This window comes from Taudactylus pleione, unplaced genomic scaffold (genome assembly GCF_031769625.1).
Source record: "Taudactylus pleione unplaced genomic scaffold, aTauple2 ptg000479l, whole genome shotgun sequence".
Classification (NCBI taxonomy): domain Eukaryota; kingdom Metazoa; phylum Chordata; class Amphibia; order Anura; family Myobatrachidae; genus Taudactylus; species Taudactylus pleione.
Genome location: NW_028284881.1, coordinates 5181626 through 5198615, shown reverse-complemented (window position 1 = coordinate 5198615; position 16990 = coordinate 5181626). Strand labels below are relative to the sequence as shown.

At 40.6% G+C, this 16990-nt stretch overlaps 1 protein-coding gene across 3 annotated transcripts in view; it reads right to left on the bottom strand.

Annotated features, from left to right (window-relative positions):
• ATP2A2 (ATPase sarcoplasmic/endoplasmic reticulum Ca2+ transporting 2) overlaps nucleotides 1-16990 on the bottom strand; it is a 48131-nt gene that overhangs the window by 3540 nt on the left and 27601 nt on the right. Inside the window, exons 15-20 of one of the 3 annotated variants that reach the window (XR_015869951.1) lie at nucleotides 13100-13320; nucleotides 12659-12861; nucleotides 12275-12360; nucleotides 11946-12079; nucleotides 8317-8434; nucleotides 6567-8214 (exon numbers count right to left, since the gene is read on the bottom strand). Coding sequence is in view for 2 of the 3 variants with exons in the window: in XM_088449194.1 (XP_088305320.1) it covers nucleotides 7945-8214; nucleotides 8317-8434; nucleotides 11946-12079; nucleotides 12275-12360; nucleotides 12659-12861; nucleotides 13100-13320 (1032 nt within the window). In the remaining variant the exon portion in view is untranslated. Of the gene's footprint in view, nucleotides 1-6456; nucleotides 8215-8316; nucleotides 8435-11945; nucleotides 12080-12274; nucleotides 12361-12658; nucleotides 12862-13099; nucleotides 13321-16990 lie in introns of those variants that run through there. The other 2 variants (XM_088449195.1, XM_088449194.1) reach the window with 2 other exon arrangements.

Here is a 16990-nt window from a genome sequence, read left to right as displayed (position 1 = left end):
GAGCCCAATACCTAACCCCCCCCCCCCACCGCAGCTGTCCGCTCGCAGCGCCCGGAATGCCTGGTGCCGGTCTCCCGACACAGGGGTAATGACAGGTGTCTTAGATTTTAGACGCCTGTCATTTAACCCTAGCTGGGATTGAGGAGTCGGGAAGCCGGCGGTCAGTATTGCGGCCGCCGGCAACCTAAACGTATACTATAATATATATAAAAAAATATATATATATATATATATATATATATATATATATATATTTTATTCATGTTTTGTCCTATTGATTGTCAGATACAAATAAAGTGTCATTGTATGACATTTTCCAAGTTCTTATGGTCGGTAAAGTAGATTTCCATTGCAGCACTACTTCCAGGACAGTCTGCTTCTGTGGATATGAGGAAAGTGGTACTCCACATACACAGCGAGTGCTCAGAGGGTTTCATGAACCCTTATTTTCTGAATATTCACAACACCTCATGCACACAGTTATCAATGAGGAGTTGTTGGATGGGCTGCAAAATCTGTAGTCCCCATTCATATACAGATCATATTATATACCAGATATAATAAAACTATAGATAGATTCTCTTACATTTTAACCCATTTAACAATAATAAAAAAAAAACCCGTAATCTAAAAACATGGAATGTTCTAGAACAGGGCAAGGTATTAGGAGTGTATTTGTTCTGCTTAAAATGTGGATAATTAGGTAATATACTATGAAAGATTGATGAAATGCAATGGAAAAAAGTCATATGAGAGGTTGCTGGCAGTGCGGATGTTCCAGGCTGTACAGCTAAACAGCTTGGTCACTAGGAATGCTTCGTGCTGTATCCATTTATGGACATAGTAGGCTTGAACCTCTTTCTAACAAAAATGCTTGTGGTCGCTCTGCTAAAGGTAGCTCTATTAGCAGCTATGACAGAATAAATTCATTAAAAAGAAAAAAAAACAAAAAAAAAAAAAACTGTATTGGTAGATGTTCAACAGCTTTAACATTACAGAACTAAAAAGGTCTAAATAGAAAGGACTCCGTAGAAAAGGAAATCAGGATTGTGCAATACAATTATATTTCTAACAGAACATCAACCTTTTAACATGTAGTGCAACAGTAATCCATGCACTTCTCATTTGGGCTGACACGATCTAAAATTAATATTGGTATTCATGGTAGAATGCAGTCAGAAGAGTACGGTTATCAACCCTAAAGATAAATGATAGGACGTTTCCAGTTTGGCTGATTACCAAATCGGAAGAGATCCTGAGTGATTGGTGCTGGGACCAATAGGCATTCTGACTTTATTCCTGGATGTAGTGGCAGGATTGCAACATATCGAATTTAATTGCTTTGAAATTATATGGGGTACACACAGGACTGATGGATCGGCCGGCTGACCCAACAATTTGGTAAGTGTTCTGCACAAACAACATGTGCGTTCACACTTACCAATCGGCCGCCGGATAGATTTGGCCACATGAACCGTTTGAAGTAATCGTTGCTGGTTCCTGCAACCAGCATATGAGTCGGCCAGTCAGTCGCCCCCGTATACACAGGCAGATGTGCATTATATACAGTAGCTTTCAGATATATCACATCTGCCATGCTACACAGCTGATTCAATATATCTGAACATGGTTCAGCTATATCGTGTGTACACACCAGTCAATGGGGTTGATATACAGTTTTCTCACCTGTACGAACGATATATCGTCAGTGTGTTGCCAGCAAGTGTATGGAAAGCAATGAATATATAAAACCCAGGTTTTAAGTTTTCTAGACCATACTTTGTTTTTGGCTCAATTAGCTAGAGTCGGTACTGAAGTCATCAGCGTGTAAGACAAAAGATGCCGTACTACTTTGCCACACTGAAAAGTGGAACCATTTTAGGAAGTAACGCTACATAACTACATCGCTAACAGGAGTGAGAACTTCAGTGAATGCATTTAGGACAGCTTTAAAAAGGTTTTAAAAATAAAGCAAACTCTCCAATGCAGACCGCACCTTCACTACCACAGCAAAAATGTGCTGAACTAAATCTGCAATGCTGGCTATTTTATGTAGCTCACAAGGGTTCAATTTTGGAAATGTAGCATTTATCCTGTCTAAGCATTTACTATGTACAGAAGTAGAAAGTAAACTTTCAAATCAGCGTGTTTACATATTTGGGCATAATCTATAACCCATGTAATGTCCCATGAAAAAAAAAAAAGTAAAAAGAAAACAAACCCTGTTTTTGTTAATTAATGACAAAGCAAACACGATGAAGCCATGTGTACTAATCAAGTGTACATCAGGAAAAGTTACCACCTCTAATGAAAGGCCTCAGTGACCGTTCAGTCTGGAGCATTCAGGATTGTTATAACATCTGACCAAAAGGTGCAAACTGCTGCAACCATCTCGGAAACAATAGTGGTGCTCAACAATCTGCTAATTGTTTTAAAGGTAATTTCCAAACAATACATCATTCAACTGAGAAATATTTATTAATGCAGAACATTGTCAAACAGTAGCTAAGCATCCAGCCAATTCACAGAAAATTCAGACAGATGCTTAGAGACATCACTAAGAAAGTATTGCATGGAAAAAGTCTACAAGGGAGGGCAAACTGCCCCATGTCACCCTGAATCCCTTCTGTTCCAGCACTGTGGATTGTCCCTGGTGAGACAACCTGGTATAGGTAAATTTGCACTCTGATCCGCTGCCAGGTTGACATAGTGCAATACTTAGCTCTTAAGCTGGGTACACACTAGACGATGTGAGTACCCAGCAACGGCAGATGCAATTGGACAATATATTAGACAGTCCTTGCCCCGCCGCTTCCAGAAGTATGGACTAATTCCTGGAATCCTCAGATTGGCCTGTAGGCCGACCTGAAGTTGCGATGAACGATGTGCAGGAGCGCACAATAGCGCATGCACACTTGATATGTCATTCCGTTTAGACAGATATTGGCAAATAGTCCAATACATCGTCTAATGTGTACGCACCTTACGTCTCACATACGCAAAGTTCTATCTGGTCAGGCAAAGCTGAACACCGCAGCAGGCTAGTTGCGGTTGCGTGGCCAGTGTGGGTACCATGTCACAGATCGCACAGATAAGTAACAAAAAATAAAAAAATGTCGAAACAGTTTGTACTTAAGTTTTAGCTCTAGGTCGTTACCATTGACTAGTCTTGCAGAAACTTAAAATTTCATGACAATCGAAATATGGAGTCCATGTAAGAGTCATTAGAACACACCTTTTTCAAAAAACAGACACTGCAGTACTGCTCAGGCTTGCAACGTTGCATACAAACAAAATACGACTTCTGGAACAATGTGCCAGAGTCAGACGCAAGTGGGTTTGCAGACAGACATTGCGAATTTCAGCATGAGGAAGAAATTCCATCATCTGGTGCATGCCCAATAGCCAATCACACATACAAAAATCACTAGTGCGTACGGATTGATAGGTCCTTAGACTAAACACACTTTCCCGTGAAATGGGTGTTTGAGTGTAACTGGGCTTCAACAATGCGATCGCACAGAACGGTTCAGCCTTGCGGTAGTGTAGGCAGACTTCCTTGCTCGATCATAGCATGTGAAGGGAGATCTGTTTTCGCTTCAGACGGGACTTTTGCACCCAGAATGGGGTGGGTGCAAGTCCAGGTACTAATAAGGACTACAGACAGAAAAACCGGACAGAATAGGTTTCCACATGCAGTCGCATGGAATTTCAGTATACACCGGTGGATTCTCACATTAGAATAAGGAAGTAGGCTGGCATGGGCAAACTGAAAAGCAGCCGCAGATGGGTCAGACTCAAAATCAAACACAATGTCTGCTGGACAGCTGAAGTGGTAATTTGTGATCTTAAATTCAGAATGCAAAAGAGTTTGTCGAAGACCAAATACCTTACGGTGGTGGAGGGGTGACCTGTGGTTGTTATGCAGCCACAGGACATTTTCCCTGTAACTGCATACCACAGAGGAAAAGGTGAGGCCAACCATTTCATTTTAGAGACACTGCAGTAAAAGGAGAAGGAAAATCTTATAATTTATGTAGGAAACAAACATGAAAGGGAACATCCAGAAAACTAGGCCAGTCCAATTGAAGAATGAACCTAGTTAATGAACTATAGACCAATATGTGTCAGCAAAGAACAGAGACGCTATTACAAGACCGTTAGAATGGCGCAACAGTAGAACAATAAATTATGAGGAGGTTCACAGGACGGATCATTGACGGATGGTGAACCAGGGATCCCACACCTGTTGATACTTGGGAAGAATATAGTTTAATAGAGGAAACTTACCACGGCATATTGACAAGGGCATCATGGGTTGGAAGCGTTACACATGTATGATCAAGGTATTTGCAGATTTGGATGCTGAAAAAGCACTAGCAGGTCCCTGGGCACAGTACAGGAGGTATCTGCCACCATAAGGTTTAGGGTCACAGACCAAAAAAAAAAAACCTGTTGGATCCCAGGACATTCCCACCATATATGAAAAAATGTGCCAACCATTCCACAGTTACACCAACATTGGTCACAGGAATGTTGATATAGGTGTTGTATCTTGCCAGGAGTCATGCACCATCAAGTGTATACTTTAAAAGAGGTTACTTAGATGCCAATATTAATAGAAGCCATGGAAATCCGCCTTTGGATGCAAGACCATCCTTCATTGTGCAACTCCAACGCCACTTCAAAAGTTTCTTTAGGGAGATGATCAGAAGCTATAATGGAGAGATAAATTGTAGAAATAGCACCCTTACGCCCTAAGGTATCTAAGCAGTGACACTCAAGTGGGGATGGTCTACGCAGTGTCCCTGAACAACATTGGGAATGTACGAAATGAGTGACCCATAAATAGTGATATTGAAAAGTAAACTGGCCAGAGACACGCATAAAGAGCCACAGGAAGGCCATTCTTTCTCAAAATCCTGTGGGGAATAATGGATATTTCTACATGGGTGAGAGGATATGAATAAGACATTAATGAGAAACGACCATTCATTGCATTCCACTCTTTATTATAGAGGGAGAGTGAGACCAGGTCGACAGGTCTTCTTGCCGTTTCTAAACCAACCCCAATTTGACATGGGACATGCAGAGAGAAAGCCTCAGATTTTCATCAATAACCCTGTAACCAGAAAGAGCTAGCAGCAAGATTTTAAAAAGTCACTTTAAATCCAACTGCAAAACTGTTGAAATATCCGCAGTCGACAACCCAGATTCCATTACATATGGCCCCTTATGACCAGTCGAAACTGCCTGATGCAACAGGACTAGGACAGATATATACACATATTTACAAGTTGGAGAGCACTCACGATTGCAGCAATAAAAAGGTCCTTAATTCGTTACATACCACCAGTGTTATAGCACATGTTCCGACATTTCGGTCGGATAACACTGGTGGTATGTAACAATAAAGAACATATACATGAACACATTATATTTATATATATATATATATATATATATATATATATATATATATATATATATATATATATATAATTATTTTACCCTAAACATTCAGTTTAGAGTAGCCAGTGTGCTTAAGGTCAAGATGCTTGACTGGCCAGGTCAAAGTGCAGAATGTCAACTCCATTCTAGAGAATGCTGTGCATAAATACACTGAAACAGTCAGAGCAAAAATTTCTCAAACACAATGTAAGACTGAAATGCATCCAGAAATAAAAAAAAACTATTTCTGCTGCTGAAAAGATAATTGTACTAGTTACTGAACCATGGGGTGTATTTTGAGATATAGCTTCAATATTTTGGCTTTATTGAGGATTGACCAAATTAGAATATCTGTTATGCATCACCAGATGAGTTTAAATGTATCAAATTTGTCAAGGACTAGACGATTGTAAATCACATTTGATATGTTAAAACATTTGAATGACAGTTTATATTTCATATAAATGTCCAAATACTTATAAATTATTTTAAGAATGTTCCTGTTCTGCATCACCTGTCATATTTGAGGACGCTGGGTGGCTGTGTCGCGTTCTGGCCACACAGACAAGGATGCAATACATCATCTTGCAGACATCATTGGGTATGAACCAAGAATGCTTAAGGCATTACTTTTAAAACCAGGAAATATCTGGTTCCCACAAGGCATAGTGGGCTGGGTGTAGATCGAACACTCAGAGGCAGGGATCACTGAACAAGCTTGTGTTATATACATTCTACTACAATGTATATAGTAAACATTTACTACCTTTTAAATATAGACTCCGGTGATAGTCCTGTGACCCCCAACAAAACTCCACAACAGAGGAATTTGATTTTTATGGCAGAGATCATGTGTATATTGGCCAATGTTTTATACCTTCATTATGGTAAGTGGATATCAGCTCTCTAGGTCATCTCATAGCTTGCAAGTCCATTGCAAGTACAAGGGAGAAATGTTACCATAAATCTGATACAATATAAATGTAGGACAGACTCCGTGCACAGTAATGGGAAACTTAACCACTTTTATTCTTTCGCAATAATACAGACTGTAATTCTTGCATCGTTACATGAACTGGCTATGATGGAGTGTTTCAAAGGCAATAAATACTCACTTTAGTTGATGAGTGTTGGAAGGCATTTGGAGAAAAACACCACAATTAGGACGGTTAATGACCTAAACATTGGAGGCTGAGGGAAGTCATCCTGAAAACATGCTCTAACAGTTAAATGATGGTCATTAGTGTCACTTTAAAATAAAAATAGATCTATACATTATGTTCATTTGGTCATGTGCTATTTACAGGTTTTACAAAAAAAAAAATAAAAAAAATAAAGACAAATAGCTATACAGTTAATTTCCCAACTCTGGTTATTACAGGTTGGCGGAATAACTTGCAGTAACAGATAAATGACACTGCCAACATCTGCAAAATATAATCCAGCTTTATCTTTGTAGTGCTTTTTTATGTATTTTTTTTTTTTTTTTTTATACACATGCAAACACAAACCATTAACAAAAAAACAACAAATATGGAATAAAAGGAAAAATAAAGGAACTTAGGTGATAAAGCAGATGTAAGACCAGACATTGTTTTCTCTGTCCATTAAAAGGTTTTATTTTTGACTAGGTTGTGAAGTATAGCCCACAAAATGGGCAACACTGGGGAGGAGAAAAGAGAAAAAGAAAGTCTGCTACAATAAAATACATTAGACCATTAAATAAATAACCTTAAAATCTATGGGAGTAGAAACACAATTTAAACTTAAGGTGGGGGTGGGGGATCTGCACTAGCAACAATAGGCATACCTCTTGCAGAGAATGGTGTAAACACAAAACAAAATGAAATGAGAGACTAGAAAACAAAAATACTGACTGAGGTAGCAATCATCTGCTCAGTGCAGAAAAAACTGGCTTATGGGTAAATAAAGATATTTATATTAAAAAAAACACATTAGACAGCTTTATGATATCAAATCAAATCCAAAATGACCATGCAGAAACAGATCATGCGTCATAGTTTTAGGCAATTAATCACGCTATCCCTAAATCTGCTAATTTTCTGCAAATAATGTCCATTGGACCAAATTATAGTTCCTTTTTGCTTCCCTGTGTAGGTTTATTTTTCTTTAAATGAATATTATGAAACAGAACACTGTACATGCTTTTTTCCATCTACAAAAGATATTTGCATAAAATAGTGTTAATTCTCTGTACATGTCAATGAACACTAAGGGTACATATATATATATATATATATAAAACAAAAAAAAACAAAACACAAAAACGGACACTTCTTACCCATACTGGATAACAGAAGCGTAGGTGGTGGAAAGGGGGGGAGCAAAAATTAGACCTAGCATGAGAGACAAACTTGCCTTCACCAGCACTATGTTCATGTGAAAATTCAGCAGATATAGACAGTTGCGTTAAACAATAAAAAAAAATAAAAAATGGTTAAGTTAAACATTTCCATTCTGTAAAAATGTCAGTCAAGACCAAAACATCTCAGTCATGTTAGTGTCTGTGCTGTAAAGCCAGATAACCAAAGGTAAGGTAATGAACACAAACGGCCAAGAAATCCCCTCAGTGCATGCGGCAAAAGTGCACGGTTTGGCTGCAGGCTTTTCACACTCTTTACCAGGTTCCAAGTAGTTACGGGCAATATATTTAAGTGTCTCATCCAGAAGTATAACAGGTAATGAGAACTTCAGCACCATCAGCCACTGAATCAAGTTCAAGGGAGTGATCTGGAAGATGAGCTATAGAGAAGAATAAAGCAGTTAGATAGAAACATTGCAACACATTGTTTAATAAAAACCAAAGAACTGCCAGGAAAAAAAACAAAAAAAACCAGAACATACCGGTAATGGTTCCACATAAAGAATTAAGAAGTGAAGAGACATTGATAAGCATATAGAACCCAGAAGCCACACATTTTCCCATGGAGGCATTCTCAGTAGTGACTGGTTTTCAGACAAGCTACAAGGGGAGAAAGACAAAATACGGCATAAAATTAAACAGATTCAATAACTCATATATACATGCCTGAAGCATAGCATTCAAGGAGACATAATTCTGCATATGTTAAGCTACAGTGTCAGGAACAAGAGCAAGCATAAAATGTAAACTATTACTACTTATTTGGAAAGGATTTAATTTCATCTGTGACAGAGTTTGCAGAGGGGCCTTGACCTGAAGAAAGGTAAAATTTGGAACTGGTCACATATTAGCAGTTTTCAGCTGCCTGCAGTGCACTTGACTTGTTACATTAGTTGGTGCCAGCATGACAGAATTCATTGCTTATGCTGGCCATACACGCTATAATTATCGGGGCGATCCGCCCGATATTGGCGGATCGCCCCAATAATTGTAGGGGGGGTAGACCGAGGGTTAAATGTTGCTCGGTCGGGCATGCCGGATTGTCCAGCATGTCCGTCTGGGGCGATATTTCCCGGTAAACTGTCGGCCGCATCGGGCAGTGTATGCCCAGCCGCGGCCGACAGACAGACATTTCCTGTGTTTCTTCCTACGGAAGGAACAGGGAAATGTCTCCTCCCCCAGGGGCGGAGTGCGGATGTCTGCCAAATACACAGAGAAATCACAGTGTATGCCGGCAACATCTGCGGCTGTCACCCGGCCAGATAAAATTTCTGTCGGTCTGACAGGCATTTTATCTGGCCGTGTATGCCCAGCATTAGTGTTCCTGCTAGGCTGTTTTAGCAGGGCGCCACTCCCTGCCCGGTTTTAAACTGTCAAAATGTTTCACTGCACTTTTGAATGCGCCCTGCTGACCTCCCCGTGTCAGTGGCAGCCTACTTCCAGTGAACTTTGCTCCACCTGCCGCACTGAGCGTTTTCCCCCTCAGCTTGAAGTCTGTCCGCAATTGGATGCATAAGTATCTGGAGACCGATATGAGGGCTGGGTTTGCCTCTGCTCACAGACAAACCCAGCCCCATATCTGTCTCCAAATAGCAGGACAGTAGACGTCACTGAGGTGTGGTGATGACCAGCTCAACTCTGCAAGGAATCTAATCGACAGAGTGGTCGGGCTACAGCAGGCAGATGGGGAACAGGCCCCTTACCCCGTATGTAACCGAATAGCAGGAGTAGAGAAGAGCAACCATTAACATCCAAGTCCGTGGAACAGGTCATTCTCCTGGGGACAGACAGACAGTTTGGCAATCGCTGCTCCTTCTGGTATTTTATTCTGATTGGGTCATATGGGGTGGCGAGTGGTCAAAAGCTTGGCATGCCCCCAGACTGATGAAAATGAGGATGTGCCACTAAACTACGCCCCTTTTCGGGCACGCACAAAAGGAAAGAATGCCATCATCTGTGATCACAAGGTAATATCTGGTGCTAGACAGTCAGGAGGGTCAAGTATCAATGCAGCAGTAAAGATAAGAGGTGATTGTCAACCTCACTGAAAAAAACAAAACTGAAAATTACTGCGCTCTAATACTTAAGCTGGGACAGTAGTAAAGACAAATTGATATCAGAAATATAATTAAAAAACATGAATTAAATCATACATAAATTAAATTAGACCAAATTATGTTCACTATTTATAGGTCTTATTTAATTTATGTATGACTTAATTCATGTTTTTTAATAAAAAAAATTCTGATATCAATTTGTGTTTACTAATGTCCCAGCTTTAAGTATTAGAGCGCAGTAAGTTTCAGTTTTGATCATCTGTGATCAGCACCCTGCCCTAAGACAAAAGCCTAGATTGTAACACTACATTGCTGCCTAACCACAGTCTGCACCCTCCATCAGTGCTCTCTGCTGCGTATACTTCCATTTGCAGCCACTAAGTTATTGCTCTTTGCTTGTTATTCATTATTATATACACATAGCATTTCTGCCTGTCTGCTATGCCAATACAGAATAAAAAAGGAACCTAGCTGAGGACACACTCCAGGTACACACTAGTTTTTCAATCCCTAAATTAATTGCATATTACACTCTGTAAAAACCGAACATTTTTAAATGATCCTGTAACAGTCATATCAAAGATGGGACACTATGGGACACTTCCTCAAAACAATAAGTAGGGAGGGGGTGAGATGTGGGTATTAATGCAGAAATGTAAGATTTCAAAACAGTAGTTAATCATATCAACAAACGGCTTTAGTAACTCACTTCAACAGTGGAAGCTCACACCCAGGGATAAACATACAAGACTAAGTGCCTATAACCAGCGCTATTTGACACTTACATCAAACGTCAGTTTGTCTGGAAGCAGATAACGTTGGGAAAAATAAAAATCAGTTTTATAACCGTTAACTGCAAACCTCTATTTCGCTGTCACCAAGATATTGTATGGCAATGGAAAATCATTCAGATGGGATTACAAACTGATAAATATGCCTTTGTGGCTTCTGGTTTTCGCTTATATAAAATCGGCAGGATTACCTGCCGATATGTGCACTAACCTGTGCAGGCATCCCTGGGGGTACAGCCAGATGGCAAAGACCCAGCGCATCTGCACTAGGTGGATGTGCTGTGGATCTTGCACGGATCACCGGAGAGGGTCGTTCTCTCCCCTAATCCGGGAGCTGAGAGGTTAATACATCTTGGCGTTATTGCTGCCTGCTTCACCTCAACGAAGCAGGGAAAGCTATAGCAGCACAAAGTACCACTATGAGGACGTGGACGGGTGGGTGAACCAATGTATGCTCAGCATGTAGATTATTACAGTACATAGGAGAAAAACTAGTTGCCCTACAATTAGAACACACCACTAACCAAATATACAATGACATATGATTAAATAAAGCCTAGTGGTATGTTCTGATGGTATAGGGAAAATATTTTGAGTTGCTATAAACAGAGGCTTATGGAAACATGCATTATGATGGCTTACAGTAAAAACATGCAAAAACATTTTAAACAGCAAAGTCATACTTCTATAGTAACACAGAGGATTTAGGTTGTGTTTTTAATAAATCAGCGTTCTAGCAGGGCCAAACATCAGAGTAAACTGCATTTTAAAATGGTCTACAATCATACATAAGGTACTATAAACAGATCTAGTAGCTGGAGAACACATCACACTGGTTCAGATCATACAGAATCATTATTGCCTACAGAAAATTGTAAAATAAGAAAAACATTACATAGGGGAAAAGTTATAAGGATATAGGACATTATGACATGAAAGCCAACTCTTTCTTCTCCTTCTTACAGTATATTTATTAAATGTTCCAAATTGCTTACATAAAAAGGTAATCCTGGCATCTAAATAGTGTTGCCGTATCATTTGCTCCATCACAAAAACACTTCCTAATGGGAGTTATACAACCAAACACTAATTGAAGGGATATTTTACTGGGTAGTCCAATTACACTAGTAACATTAATATATTGATGGAGTAGAATGCACATTTAAAAAGGAACCTGTATTACTAAAATGAGGCTATTTTAGCTAATTCAAACATCAAAACATGTTGCATATGAACAATATATGGAGGGTAAAGAAAATGTACCTGTTCAAAGCATTACACATTTCTATAGTGACAAGTACAGACAGCGCCATGGTCATTGGATAAGGAGATTCAAAGATTTCACATGAAACATTTTCAAAATCTGGGTTGTCCTCTTTGCATTGAAGAAAATGACTCTAAAGTGAGAATGCAGTTGATGTACAAAGGATTATTAAATAATACAAGAACATTTCAACATTTTAGTGGTTACATAACCCCAATTTACATTATGCAGATAAGCCAAATCCTCCCACTAAGTTTTTCCAGTAATGTTTATATGCTAAACTGGAAATGCACACACTATAAACGGAGAAAGAAATGAATTAAAATACCAATTGATAGAAAGTAACTCTTGGTCCATCTTCAGCTGCAATAAACCACCAGGCTGCTGCACCAACAGTAGCGGCACCAACATAACCTGTTTAAGAGGAAGTAAATATCAATGATGTATACATAAGTCCAATTGAAGCAGCATCACACCTACAACTAACATATGGACAGCCCAGTGACGTTAATATTTATATGCATTCTTTAAAATGGTTGGAAAAAAAAAGTAAGGACGACTGATATCTTAAATCCCATCTTTAAAAAGGGCACAAGAGAGATACCAGATGTATATTATTCAACTACGATATTAGCTTCGTCTACTACAAGTTTATCATTTACTGTTTTTTTAGCTACAGAGTTAATGAAACAAAAATTAAAATCACACTTACATCCGATAATAAGATATCGAAAGAATAGCCAGCCACTGATCAGCGGTTCCTTGGGATTGCGTGGTGGCTTGCTCATGATGTCCAGATCTGGCGGATTGAAGCCCAAGGCAGTGGCAGGAAGACCATCAGTCACTAGATTAACCCATAGTAGTTGAACGGGGATTAATGCCTCAGGGAACCCAAGGGCAGCAGTCAAGAAAATACTATTAGTGGAGAAAGAAATACATTTCTGTGAGTACACAAAGAACATACAGATAAAGCACAGTCTATAATGGGCTACTGGTCTTTAAAAATAGAGGCATTTCTGAAGAATACTTGAATGGCATATTTGTGGACAGCTAAACAAACTGACCATTGGATATCCATGCTGTATACAGGCACAACATGAAGGTTCCAAATACATGTCTAAACAGCTGTGGAAGTTTCATTCTCAGTACATACCAAACCACTTCTCCAACATTAGAGGAGATCAGGTATCGAATGAACTGTTTCATGTTGTTGTAGATGGCACGCCCTTCTTCCACAGCAGCTACAATTGTAGAGAAGTTATCATCGGCCAGGACCATTTCGGAAGCGGTTTTAGCCACTGCAGTGCCGGATCCCATAGCTATGCCAATCTCCGCTTTCTTAAGTGCAGGAGCATCATTTACACCATCGCCAGTCTAAAGAGATGGGAAGAAAAAGATGTTATTTATTGAATTCCACATTAAATAAAAAAGGGTTACAGTGAGCTGATGGAAGACGTGAAATTAGTAGCTAGTAGTTCTGCAGTGAAGAGTAAGCTATGGAAACAAATAATCAATGACCTGCTAAGAGGGCATCATGCTCGCTATCGAATGGTTTATAAAGGATAATGGATCTCTTAGTAATGCTCAGTACACATTACCAACATCACAGAATATGTATTCCAAAGAAAACAGGATTTTGGTACTTACAGATAAATCCCTTTCTCCGATTCCATAGGGGACACTGGAGGTTTCAGACAGTGGGGTATAGACGTGTGAATAGGGAGCTGGCACTTTACATTTTTAAGTGCGACTAGCTCCTCCCCCTCTACAAGCCCAGTCTTAGGAAACTGTGCCAGAGGGGAGCCGAGAAAGAAACGGAAGAGGAGGCGTCGAAGCAAGTATACAGAACATTTTAGAAGGTTGAAATAACAGTAACACAAGAGGAGATGTCAAACAGTTCTCTGTAGGCACACATCCACTAGAAGACAGGCAAAATACTACACGATTATGACATTGTAATCGTGCAGTCGTTTGTCAGTCTGTGATGTGCCTACACTGAATGAGCAGTTGTTCAGTGTAGGAACATCAATCATCTGCAAACATGTTGAACCCGATGTTATCGTCAGGTTGCACAACATGTTTGCCCGATGATAGAGGACTAAACGACCAGCGGGAGTGCGCATCGCTGGTCGTTTTAGACATTTTTCTTAACGATTTGCGAACGATTATTGAACGATATAGTTAACGATCCATCACGCAATTTAATAGTCTAGTGGATGTGTGCCTTAGCAGTCTTAACAAAAAATTACCACAACCCTGGCAGGAAAAAACAGCGCAGGTTAGGCGTCCATTGTCCCCTATGGAATTGGAGAAAGGGATTTATCAGCTAGTACCAAAATCCTGTTTTCTCCTTCATCCACTAGGGGACACCGGAGGCTTCAGACAGTGGGAACATCTCAGAGTTCCCATCACGGGTGGTAGAGCGCAGAGAACCCTGCAAAACAGACCGGCCATACTGCGCTGCAGAGGCCGCAATGTTAAATCTATAAAAACGAATAAAAGTATGCCGGCCAGACCAAGTAGTCACCCGGCAAAGTAACTCCATGGAAACCCCGCGAGCAGCCGCCCACGAGTAACCCACTGAACGAGTGGCTGTAAGAGAAAGCAGAGGCTCCCTAAATGAGGCCATATACGCCTGTCTGTTCAGGAGAATCCAGCGACTGTTTGGAAGCTGGCCAACTAGGACGAGCAGCACCCTACAAAACAAATAGAGAGTGTTTGTTCTACTTATGGCTGCAGACCTCTCCACATAGATACAAAGAGCCCTAACAACATCCAAGGATATTGACTAAGGTGAATCCTGTGGAAGAAACCGGTACCACAACAGGTTGGTTGATGTGGAAAGCCGAAACCACCTTAGGAAGAAAATCCATTCTTAGACAGAGATCCACTCTATCCTCATGAAATACCAAGTATGGAGGACGACAGGATAGAGCTCCCAGTTCCGACACCCTCCTGGCTGAGGCCAGTGCGAGAACAGTTACAGTCTATGAAAGGAATCTTAACTCTATAGACTCCAAAGGTTCGAACAGAGAAGACTAAGGAGGAAAGGACGAAATCCAAATCCCATTGAGCCGTAGGAGGAACAATGGGTGGTTGTAAAAAAAAAAAAAAAAAAAAAAAAAAAAAAGCAGAAACTTGGCTGCGTTGAATTCTGTAGGAGGAGACCCTTTATGTTGACCCCCTGAAACATAAACCTTCCAAATATGGTGGTAATGTTTCAAAGTAACTTCTTACCAGGTTCTGAGCATAGTAGGGATTACCCTGTGTGGGATCCCATTACATTTTAAGGAGGCCCTTTCAACAGCCATGCCGCCAAAACGTAGCCGCTTTAAGTCTGGATAGACTAAAGAACCCTGTAGTAAGAAATCTCACACGTAGGGGCCACGGATCATCGATCCGCAGAAGTTGAATGATGGAATACCAAGCACTGCGAGGCCAATCCGAAGCCACTAAGAGAACCTTGTAACTTTCCCGTGTGATGCACTGTAGAATCCAAGTGAGAAGGGGAAAAGATAGACAAGTCGGAACTTCTACGTTGTCGAAAGTGCATCCACTGCCTCATGGTCTTTTGTCCAAGGTAATTGACCGAGGTAATAAATTATTTTGTCTGGACGCCATGAGATCGACTTGTGGAAGACCCTACCAGAGGACCAAAAAAAAAAAAAAATGTATAAAAATATATATATATATATATATATATATATATATATATATATATATATATATATATATATATATATATATATATATATATATATATATATATATACATATACACACACACACTGGTAGGTTAATTGGCTCTCAACACAAATTAACCCTAGTGTGTATGTGTGCACACATGTGATAGGGAATATAGATTGTAAGCTCCACTGGGGCAGGGACTGATGTGAATGGACAAATATTCTCTGTAAAGCGCTGCGGAATATGTGTGAGCTATATAAATAACTGGTAATAAATAAATAAAATTAACACCAGAGGATGGAACGCCCATTCTCCTGAGTGCAAGACCTGTTGGCTGAGATAATCTGCTTCCCAAAAGTCGACGAGTGGTATAAATATTGCTGAAATCTTCAATGGAAAATTTTCTGCCCAGATCGGGATGCAGCTTACTTCTTTCATTATCGCCCGACTCCGGGTACCGCCCTGTCGATTTATGTACACCACTGCAGTGGCGTAGTCCGACTGAACTGACTGCTCAGCCAAGCTACAGGAGAGGTGTTAGCTGAAGAGCGTAGAACACTGCCCGAATTCCAAGATGTATAAATCGGCAGACTCGCTTCCTGAGAGGTCCAACTGCCCTGGAAGTGGTGTTCCTGAATCACAGCCCCCCCCCCATCCTCTCATACTCACCCGTGGTCAGGAGAGTCCAATCCCAAATCTCTTGCCCTCCAAAAGGAGCGCTAAGTTCAGCCACCAGAGAAGGAATATCAGAGTTCTGGGACATAACCTCACGCACAGGTGAAGAAAGAGATGGGATCCTGACCATTGGCAGAGAAGGTCTAGTTAAAAACGGTCTGTAGTGGAAACGTCCATAAAGAATCGCCTCGAATGACGCCACCATCTTCCCCAGTAGTCAAAAGCAGGCATACACAGATACCTGACTGTCGAAGGAAAGTCCTCACCATCAGCTGAATGGAGGCTGTTTTTTCCTGAGGAAGGAAAACCCGCTGACAGTGTCCAGGGTCATTCCCAGGAACTGGAGCCTCTGTATCGGTTGCAGATGAGACTTGGGAATGTTCAATATCCACCCCTGACTTACAAGGAGTTTATGAGTCGCTGCGATGTTCTGCAGTGATTGGTCTCTCTCTCTCTCTCTCGAGAGAGAGAGAGAGAGAGAGAGAGAGAGAGTCTCGGGAGCAGATCGTCCAGGTAAGGGATAATGGTGATCCCTTGTTTCCGTAGAAAACCCATCATCCCTGCCATGACCATTTGTGAATGCCCTGGGGGCTGATGACAAGCCAAAGGGTAAGGTCTAAACTGGATGTGCGAGTTCCGAATGGCGATCCTCAGAAAAGCCGGATGAGGTGGGCAGATAGGG